Genomic DNA, 10,585 nt, shown 5'->3' on the forward strand with positions numbered 1-10,585 from the left:
ACCTGCTCTGGGTTCTTTTTTCTCATCTGTAAAAGAGGATAATAATCGCAATGCCTGTCTGATGGGATGATTTTAAAGAATGAAATGGAGGATGTGTGAAAGTCTTTGTAAATCGTGAAGTGCTCTATAAATGCTTGCTGTTAACACTGGAGATTATTCTTTTATAGAAAGATAATCATTGTCTAAGTGGCCTGGCAAGGAAGCTGGGGTGGCTATTGTGGCCTTACTTCCTCCGTTACTAGTAGTAAAGCTGAGAACTGTTTAGGGTAAGAATTTCTTTCTCCCATCTAATAAGGGGGTGGCAGGGAGAGCTGGTCTCCCCCTGGCTGCCGGTTAGCCAACCAGCTAAGAGCCAATGGCCTTGCCGAGCGGGAAGGGACATCGGTAATCCATTGGCTTCTGAGCCTGACTCTCGTCTTCAGGCTCTCTGTTTAATTGGATTTCGTTTATTTCAAAGTGGGTAGAACTACCTACCCACAGAGTGTCGCTGAGAAGGAGGGACAAAGAGAGGGGCTCATCCGGCAGGGCTCTCTGTCATTTTTGCGAGTGTGACTGTAGGGTCCCATCAGGAGACATCTCCATGGCTCCTTTGGGTGCAAACAGAACCATTTTTATCCTCGGCTTGTCCCCCCCAGGGATTTGAAATTGGACGGAGGGAGACAGTCAGCAGGAGCCGTGAGCCTGAAAGAGATCATTGGCCTGGAAGGCGTGGAGCTGGGCGCTGACGGGAAGGTAAGGCTGCCTGGCTTCCAGGCCACCAGCTTGTTCGACAGACACCACAGGGTCAGGAAGCAGAGGCTATGTGATAGACCACGAGCTGCGCTCGTGCTGGGTAACCCGATGTGGGACACGTTTCTCGGCGCGTGACGCCAGCCTGTCCCCGATCCCAGGTGTGCACATGGGTTAAATAGCAGCACAGCTATTTCGCCACTCATGCTGGTCCTGACCAGTTCAGTCACCCGCTCTTATCCTCAGGGGATATGTTCCAAGACCCCCCATGGATGCCTAAAACCTTGGGTGGTACAGAGCCCTACGTGTACCATATTTTCCCCTACACATGCATACCAATAATAAAGTTTAATTTATAAATTAGGCACAGTAAGAGAATATCCGAATTTCCAGCATCACTACTTTTGTGCTTTGGGGCCACTATTAAGTAAAATAAGGGTCACTTGAACACAAGCCCTGTGATACCATGATAGTCAATCTGATAACCGAGATGGCTACTCAGTGACTAAGGGATGGGATCAGCTGGACAGCGGGACGGTTCACATCCTGGGCAGGACGGTGCTAGATTTCATCATACTACTCTGAATGGCGCACAGTTTAAAGCTGATGAATTGTCTGTTTCTGGAATTTTCCAGTTAATATTTTTGGACCATGAGTAACTGAAATTGTGGGTAAGGGGAGACTACTTTATCACACACGCGCGCGCGCGCGCACACACACATATGCACGCACGCACAAGTTTAAAGCTGATGAATTGTCTGTTTCTGGAATTTTCCAGTTAATATTTTTGGACCATGAGTAACTGAAATGTGGGTAAGGGGAGACTACTTTATCACACACGCGCGCGCGCACGCACACACACATATGCACGCACGCACACAGGTGCGTGTTCCAGGATGGAGTGGCGGGTGGTTTGAACGTGCATTAACTGGTGGTGACGGCAGGTTGCAATCCCACTACTAGACACTGTTTTTTGCTACCCATGGTCCTGAGAGGCTAAGAGTCCCTCGGCCTGAGAGAGTGACCACTGAGCAGGGGGCTGTCACATCCCACTTTCATCCACAATTCACTGAGCTGCTAGGTTGAAGTCTAAGGAGGGAAGGTTGAAATATGAACTTGACCTTTTTGTGCCGGATCCAGGCAGTCTTTGTAAACACTCCCAAAGCCTGTTTATGGAGACGATGCAAGTGTGTCTTTGGGGAAGTTGTCCAGTGTAGCTTGCTTGTAGGTAAAGCTGCTGGGGCAGCAAACGACCTACCCGTCACCCCTCCCAGAACAGCTGGTCACCCCTGCGCCCAAATGACATCGGCCTTGAGCTCACGTGTCGGGGTGTATGAGCCGTGTTTCTCCAAGTGGGTGAAAAGAAAAACACTTGTTGCCTCTTCATTCCTGAAGGTTGAGTGTTCACAGAGGAAGGAGGGAGGCTGAAGTGAGATGAGCATCAGACATAGCATCTGCCAGAGGAACATGGGAGAGCACAGTCCCTTATCCGAGACTCTTGGGACCTGATATTCTAGAACTCTGCACTTGGTGGATTAGAAAAACTACCACGATGTACGCCTCTTGTGTTAGACAACATCCTAGCAGCTTCTGCGATAGTACCTTGTCATCAGACACACTAATATCTCTGCCCCATAACATGAATATTCACGCCAGGTGGGATAAATTAAAACTACAGATGGCCTCTAGTCAGTCCAGTTTAGGTTTTGGCACAGACGAGTGCCAAAACAAATTTCATTTTTCGGATCTTGGATTTTAGAATGGCAGCGATGAGAACGTGGACGTGAACTTGGCGTGGCAACGCAGCTTGGTCAGAACGCAAACCTAACACTGCCCGGGGTTAATCACTGGCCTGTTTTTGTCTTCACCTTTTAGACTGTTTCTTATACCCAGTTTCTGTTACCCACGAATGCCTTTGGAGCGCGGAGAAACACCTTAGACTCCATGTCCTCCTTCTCCCAGCTCCGTACCCTGAGCCACCGCAGCCTCTCCATCGGCCGGGCAAGCAGCACCCAGGGGAGCCTCGACACAGGTAAGCTGGGGCCTGGCTGGTCTGGGTAGCTTGCAGCAGGAGGTGCCTTGGTGGACAGTGTGGCTTGGGTCTCCCTGTGCACATTGGAAGACAGGTGCCCTGTAGCGTGAGCTCATCCTGCAGGTGACGGGACTTTGGGGCAAGCCGATTTCAGGCCAGGCAGGCTCACAACCCTGCCGAGGGGCGAGCTCTTTAATGAGAGGCCACAGTCGCCAGCCCCTGAGCTCCCACGAGGAGACATGCCCAGGCCGCCTTGCAGAGATGGCTAGACTCCCTGGCTTCTCTCCACTGCCCAACTCCTCATCTCTCCAAATATCTGTTCTTGCCTACGTTCTCCTAGGGCTCAGGTTTGGCCTTTCTTCAAATAATTGGGCCATAAACGTACCATCAGGTGTGAGAACTTCCTTTGTGATTCTCACAGGGGGTGAGCTTACTCGGCTGCTGACGGAAGACTTGGATGCTTCCAGCTTGGCCTGTACAAGCCTTTGTGAGAATCCACACAGGCAGAAAAATGCTTTATGAGGCAGGATTATTTCCACTGTCAGAGAAATTCCAGGTGAACACGAAGCTCCTTAGGCCTGTCCAGGTGCTGAGTTCAGAAGCACTGTGCTGATGTTCAGCCACCCCCGGTCACTGACTGCTGTTTGCACCGGTGGCTGCTCTGGTTTGCGTTCATTCAGACCGCATAGCCTGCCTGGAATCATTCACGCCAAACGTGCTTCTCACGTGCAATAACTTGAGGCTCATTTGATCTTCAGGTTTAGAAAATGAGCCTTTTCCGTGCCACGTTTTGTAATCTGTGAGTGTTCACGGCATCTTTCAGGCTCGTGAGGTTCTGTGCTCTCCCGGGTCAGGGAGACTAATACATAATTTTTTTAATGGAAAAATTGGCAGAGAGTGTTAAGTGTTTGGTGAACCCCTCTGCCGGGGCATACACTTCACTGGCGTGCAGAGACGCCTACTGGCGGTCAGAGCGAGCAATGTGACCCTGAGCTCAGTGACCTGAAGCCACCCTTTCTTCAGTCTAACTTTGTACCAGGCATTCACCCGGCTACTTCTGCTTCAGGAGGTCCCGGGCCCTAGTTATCATTTTGCGTGTGATCCTCAGGTAGCGACCTGGGAGAGTTTTTGGACTATGACCCGAATCTCCTGGATGACCCCCAGTGGCCTTGCGGCAAGCACAAACGAGTTCTGATCTTTCCTTCGTACATGGTGAGTGGCGGTGGAGGGGTGGCAGGGGATCTGACCCCCTCAGCCTCCTCGGAGAACTTGGAGGTGCCGTGCTCATCCTAATGGCCGGTGGCTCTTCCTGGGGTTGGGGGCTTGTGCAAACACTGCTCTGCCTGGTTCTTCTCGAGGACCTCCCCCACCCCCCGCCGAGTGTGGGTCACTCAGGGAAGGACCAGCATCACATCCAGGATTCTTCCGGCCACCTGGCCCAGGTACACCACTTCAGAAGGCTTGAGAAGGCTGGATTGCCGGCAGCTGTGAAAGCTGCCAGCTCAGGGTGCAGCTTCACCTCTGAGGGTATATGTGTCCACGGACCCCTCTAGGTAGGACATCACCAATCATGCCCATCGCTGGCAGCGCTGAGTTCAAGTTCAGCTGTTTGGAGTTCCTCGGTGACGGTAGGCCTCTGCACACACTCTGAGCAAACATTTGGCACTGGGTTCTGGATGACAGAATCATCTCCTGGGAAAGTGAAAGTAGGACAATGTGGGTGTTAAATGCAAAATCTTTCCTTGCTGTTTTTATTTCACAGGCTCTTCCTCTTTTTCCCTTTGTGTAATTTGGTTTCTGCTTTTGGCAGACCACCGTTTCCCACCGCTCTGGCCGCTGTTTCTCCAGACCCCAGTGGGGCCTGACAGGGTCCTGTGTACTTTCACTGGGCAGACTTGTCCTGACTTGGATGTGGGCAGAGCCTGGGCTGCTGTGGGGTTGTGGGAGCCGGGCTTTTAGAGAAGCCCACTGCGCCAGGCCTGCCACGCACACCACCAGGTAGAGAGCACCGACCCAGGATGTCCCCACCACCCCCCTGCCAGGCCTGGAGGGGCGAGCGCAGCTGAAAACGTCCTACTCTGGCAGCAGTGAGACACCCCCCCCGCCCCAACCCCCCAGCTTCTCTTCTCACTGAGCATCTGGCAAGTAGGTGACGTCAGAGAAACACCAGGCAGAACTCAGGCCCTCACTGTTCACTTTCAACGTATATCCTCTTGTAATTTGGCAGATAGCTCAGAGATCATTGTAAAATGCTACACTGAGGGACTTCCCTGGTGGTCCAGTGGTTCAGAATCCACCTTCCAATGCAGGGGACGCGGGTTCGATCCCTCGTCTGGGAACGAAGATCCCACGTGCTGCGGGGCACCTGAGCCCGCGCTCCAGCAACTAATGAGCCCGTGTACCGCAACTACAGAGCCCATGCGCTCTGGAGCCCGTGCACCACAATTAGAGAGAAGCCTGCACGCCGAAACGAAAGATCCTGCATGCCACAACTAAGACCCGACGCGGCCAAAAATAAAATAAATAAATAAATATTTTAGGGGCTTCCCTGGTGGCACAGTGGTTAAGAGTCCACCTGCCAATGCAGGGGACACTGGTTCGAGCCCTGGTCCGGGAAGATCCCACATGCGGTGGAGCAACTAAGCCCGTGCACCACAACTACTGAGCCTGCGCTCTAGAGCCCGTGAGCCACAACTACTGAGCCCACGTACCCCAACTACCGAAGCCCGCGCGCCTAGAGCCCATGCTCCACAACGAGAGAAGCCACCGCAATGAGAAGCCCATGCACCGCAACGAAGAGTAGCCCCCTCTTGCCGCAACTAGAGAAAGCCCGCACGCAGCAACGGAGACCCAACGCAGCCAAAAATAAATAAATTAATTAAATATCATTTAAAAAAATAATAAATAAGTAAATAAATATTTTAAAACATAAAATAATATAAAATGCCACATTGAATCAGAATGAATTGCCAAAGGCATTTTGTTTAAAATTGCCCCGTCTCCTCTCTCTCCTCTCCTTATTCTCCAACTCCTAACACAGAAGGCAAAACCAGAGCCATATAGAGTTATTTTTTTTCTACCTATGACCTGTTAGATTATTTACTTCTTTCTAAAAACAAGGGCTTATCCGTATCAGCTGGCACATAATAAGTGTCCGATAAATGACCAGAATCCTTACCCTGATGTCATGGAGGGAGCAACTGAAAGTTCGTGACTTGTGTAACAGTAAGGGTTCTTCATGTTGTTCACTGCTTTATTTATTAAAGTTCACTTTATTAAGTAATTTGGGCAGGAAACTGTGGCTCGGGGAGTCTGAGTGAGGCTGTCAGCGTTCACAGACAGGAAGTGAGGGGCTAAGGCTAGAACTCTGGGCTTAGTACTCTTCCTACTGTGCCTCTGAATCCACGTCCCTCAACAGCCAGTGGCAGAACCCCTGACCTCAGGGTAAAACGTGAAGATGATTCTCTGGGCCAACAGTTTAACAGATTTCTAGGTAACCAAGAGAATAAGAAGGTGCACTGTTTTTGATTGGCGTTGGCGTTTGGAGGGGAGCTCTTCTGTAGTCATGTTACGTCTGGTGATAACATTGACCTCTCCTTTTATAGGCCTGGTGTCTGGCTGGTGTGGCTCTGATTTTTTTTTTTTTTTTTTCTTTAAATGATTTAATTGTGAGTTTCGAGGTTCTGGGCTGTAGTCTACATGTGCACACCTGTGCAGACGGATCATTGCCCCGCTCCACCAGACAGTGCGCTAGATGACCTGCCAAGTCAGTGTGTATGTCCTACCCTCCTCGTTTTATGGTCCCAAGTGGGTCATTTTTCAGTTCACTACATTGAATCTGTAGCCTGTGCTTCCTGTAACCGTCCAATTCTTAGAGAATGAACTTGCTCCTGAACTGCATTTGCCTGGTCAGCTTCATAAGACCTACGTCTCCTTCTGTTCTGGCCACAGATATTGGTACTTTGATAAAACGTGGGCCGTCCACTTTTCAGCACTGATGTGCATGTCATGGTTACAAACTGCCTCAGACTGGCTTCCCGGAGACTTCCTCTCTAGAAGCAGACGTGGCTTCCAGGGCTGTTTCACATGCATTTTGGCACTGAACTTGCAGAAGCAAGAGTAGGGGGTTTGGCTTTGGTTTGCTTGCTTTATTTTGTGTGTTGGGTAACAGGTATAGAATTTGTCCATCTAACCAGTATTGACTGAGGCCCTACTATGTGCCAGGCCAGGTGCTTCCTTATACAGTGGAGGACAAACCAGCCACCGACCCCATTCTCCTCGACCTTAGAGTGAGTGGAGAAGTCAGACAGCGAACAGTACACAAGTCACTGTAGTGAGGAGGGTAAGGAAGGAATCATCTTAGAAAAGTGGTGAGGAATGACAGGGAGGGTTAGGGGTTGGAGGTGGGCCTCAAGGAAAGCTCCCCTGAAGACATGCAAAAGTGAACGCTGAGGGGGAGAGAGGCCTGCCGGGCCTTGTGGGGATGGCCCCATGTGCAAGAGCCTGAAGTGTGCAAGAGGTTGACCTTGTGTAAAATGGATATTTTTAACAGTAACAGTCACTGCCCTTTATACACACACACACACACACACACACACACACACACACACACGGAAGTCAATAGAATGATGATCCTGACAAATTTTCTGTGCTAACTTGATCCCATGCTCAGGGAGCTGCACTTGTCAATAGGCACCGGCTACCAAGGTGGACAGCGGAATCTACAGGGTTATCTAATCCAGGTTGTTAAAGGCACTCTTTGAGGGTCTGGGGCACATCTTGGCCTGTAGGTGGGTAGGAAGAGCTGACACAGTGACACAGTTTGGAGTGTTCTTGCTGCGGGGTGAACCCTCATGGTTGGCAGGGCGCTCCCTGCTGTGGAAAGTTGGGGAAGGGAACCAGCAAGTCCCTCACAGGCTGACAGTCTGAGCAGCGCCACACACCTCCCTAAATATCAACCTCCAAGGCCTCTGGGGTCCTGCTGCCATATGCCTGTCCCCGCGAGGCCCCCAGGGCAGTTTAAGTTCGGCCAGCCAAGCAGAGGCCCAGATCTGAGAACCAGGGGCTGTTGTCCAGGGTTTTGGGGGATCCTATACCTGTGGAATTTCAGGGTCTGAGGTGTTGGTGTGGCCTCTACAGAATCAAGCAACCTTTACAGTGATGAGCTATAGTCCTTCTACCCCATCAAATCCTGCAGCAGCCTTTTTTTTTTTTAAGATTTTTTTGATGTGGACCAATTTTTTTTTAAGTCTTTATTGAATTTGTTACAATATTGCTTCTGCTTTATATTTTGGTTTTATGGCCGGGAGGCATGTGAGATCTTAGCTCCCCGACCAGGGATCGAACCCGCACCCCCTGCATTGGAAGGCGAAGTCTTAACCACTGGACCACCAGGCAAGTCCTGCCATTTTTTTCTCTTTTCATATTAAGGTATAACTTACAGCTAATCAGACATACCAATTTTAAGTGTATAGTTCCATGAATTTTGTATCCTCCACTCTGACCAAAATGTAGGACACTTCTATCCCCTTAGAAAGCTCCCTCCTTTCCATCGTGTTCTGCTTCATACCCCCTCCCAGCAAAGGCAACTGCTGTTCTGACTTTTGTCACCAAAGATTGGTTTTGCCTCTACTGGAACTTCATATGAACGGAATTGTGTACTGTGTTTTTTTTCATCCATCTTCATTCACACAACTTAATATCTGTAAGATTCACTCATGTTGCATGTGTCAGTAGTTTTGTGGTTTTTTAAAAATTGCTGAGTAGGATTCCATTGTATGGATATACCATCATTTATTTACCCGTTCTCCTATTGATGGACATTTGCGTTGTTTCCAACTTAGGGATATTATGAATATTGCTGCTATGAACATTCACATACAAGCCTTTTTGTGGATATACATTTTCACTTATCTTGGGTAAATACCTAGGAGCGGGCTTTCTGAGTCAATGGAGGTGACGTTTACCAGCCAGGATGTAGCTGAAGGTATATTTTCGTTCATGTTTGTTCTCTGTAGAAGATAAAAAGGCCAGTCATTGACACTGCTGGGACGTGCCTTAAAGTGGGAGGGTTCCAGAGCTGAACATTCCCTGAGGCTCAGAAAGAAGGCTGTTATTTACAGAGTTTAAGTGGAACCCTTTGAAACTGACCTTGCATTTGTAGTTACAGTTGTATTTTTTAACTTTGATCCAAGCAAGTCGCTCCCAGTATTAGCCATTGTGAAAGGGCAAAGGAGAGGTTTGAACGAAAAAAAAAAACAAAAAAAAAATTCCTGGTGCAGATGTGGAAATCAAATTGCAGCTGCCCCTGTGGTTTTGGCCTTACGGTTTCTAGAAGGTGACCACGAAACATGAAAGTATGTCGAGCCTCCTGGCTACATGCAGGTTCTTGTAGGGCCTGAGCTTCATATGGTTTCTCAATGCAGTGAGGGGGGCCAGAGGCCTCCCACTAGAACCGGTGCTTCCTGCCCTGTGCCTCCTGGCCTATAATTAAAGTTTCACTAGAGAGCGGTTATTTATCATTAGAACCTGGCAGCTGAAGTCGGTAGTGGTTTTCCCTCCTTATGGGTGTGGAGAGCAATTAAGAGGAGAAAATAAGAGAACTGACTGAGATAATGCCAACAAAATTAACGTTCTCTGAAGGGATTTCTGGATCCTTTTCCTTTCTCAGGAAGAAAGCCCTCTCGAACTGTATTGACAACAGAAAGAAAGCCGACTCACAACCTTTGTGATATCTATAGGTATCTCAGTCTCTAGAGGATGTCTCTTGGATTGATCTCCGTGATACAGTGCCTATTCTTTTATGTACTTAATATTACAATCTAAGGACTCATAGAAAAGCCCCTCCTTCCATTTCAGCCTCTCCCCAGGGTTGTGGGAATATATCTTAGAACTTAATTTTTCAGGACAGTATGAGATGCTGAGCAGGAGGGAATAGAAGACAATAAAGGAAGATTAATCCAGGCTTCCGTGAGATTGGATTCTGCTTTCCCTCCATATTTCTTTTTCACTGAAAGCTGTCTGGATGATGTGGGCACTTACTTACCTGTCTGCAGGTGGATTTATTGAGAAGCTAAAGCAGTTTGAGCCCAGGGGCCTCTCCCTCGCAAGGCTTTTTCCAGGCCCCCAGGTTTCCAGATGCCTGAAGCTTATTCAATTCGGGAGACCCTCTTTAAGAAAAGTAGTTCAGCGTTACAAAAACACGATTGCTGGGCTTCTCTGGAGATTCGAAGGGGCCCTGGAACTTCCCTGCCAGGCGCCTGCACAAACGCTGAGCAGTGAGGCTTTGAGGCCTGCCAGCTTTTGATGTAAGTGTAAAAATAAAATGCCTTATTGCATCGTGGTGGGTTTTGTTTTCTGTTTTGGGTTTGGGATTTGGGGTTTTTTTGGTATCAGTTTTATTAGATGAAATTCACATATCATACATTGCACCTCTTTAAAGTGTACAATTCAATGGTTTTTAGTATATTCACAAAATTGTGCAACCATTACCACAGTCAATTTCAGGACATTTTCATCATCCTCAAAAAGAGGCCTCCATACCCTTAAGCACCCACCCATCCTCTAAGCCCTAGGCAACCACCAGTGTACTTTCTGTCTCTATAGACTTACCTATTATGGACATTTCATGAAGATGGAATCATACACTATATGGTCTTTTGCGTATGGCCTCTTTCATTTAGCATAATGGTTTCAAGGTTTATCAGTATTGTGGGGTTTTTTTAATCTTTTTTTTTCTTGTAAAAATAATATGAAACGGGGCTTCCCTGGTGGCGCAGTGGTTGAGAGTCCGCCTGCCGATGCAGGGGACACGGGTTCGTGCCC

At 48.7% G+C, this 10,585-nt stretch overlaps 1 protein-coding gene across 1 annotated transcript in view; it reads left to right on the forward strand.

The window, feature by feature from the left end:
• Positions 1–10,585, forward strand: part of CABLES1 (Cdk5 and Abl enzyme substrate 1) — a 107,839-nt gene that overhangs the window by 83,607 nt on the left and 13,647 nt on the right. Inside the window, exons 5-7 of the mRNA XM_007127221.3 lie at positions 636–732; positions 2,605–2,761; positions 3,870–3,973. Coding sequence (XP_007127283.2) covers positions 636–732; positions 2,605–2,761; positions 3,870–3,973 — 358 coding nt within the window. The remainder of the gene's footprint in view (positions 1–635; positions 733–2,604; positions 2,762–3,869; positions 3,974–10,585) is intronic.

Source organism: Physeter macrocephalus, chromosome 19, assembly GCF_002837175.3.
Source record: "Physeter macrocephalus isolate SW-GA chromosome 19, ASM283717v5, whole genome shotgun sequence".
Lineage (NCBI taxonomy): Eukaryota > Metazoa > Chordata > Mammalia > Artiodactyla > Physeteridae > Physeter > Physeter macrocephalus.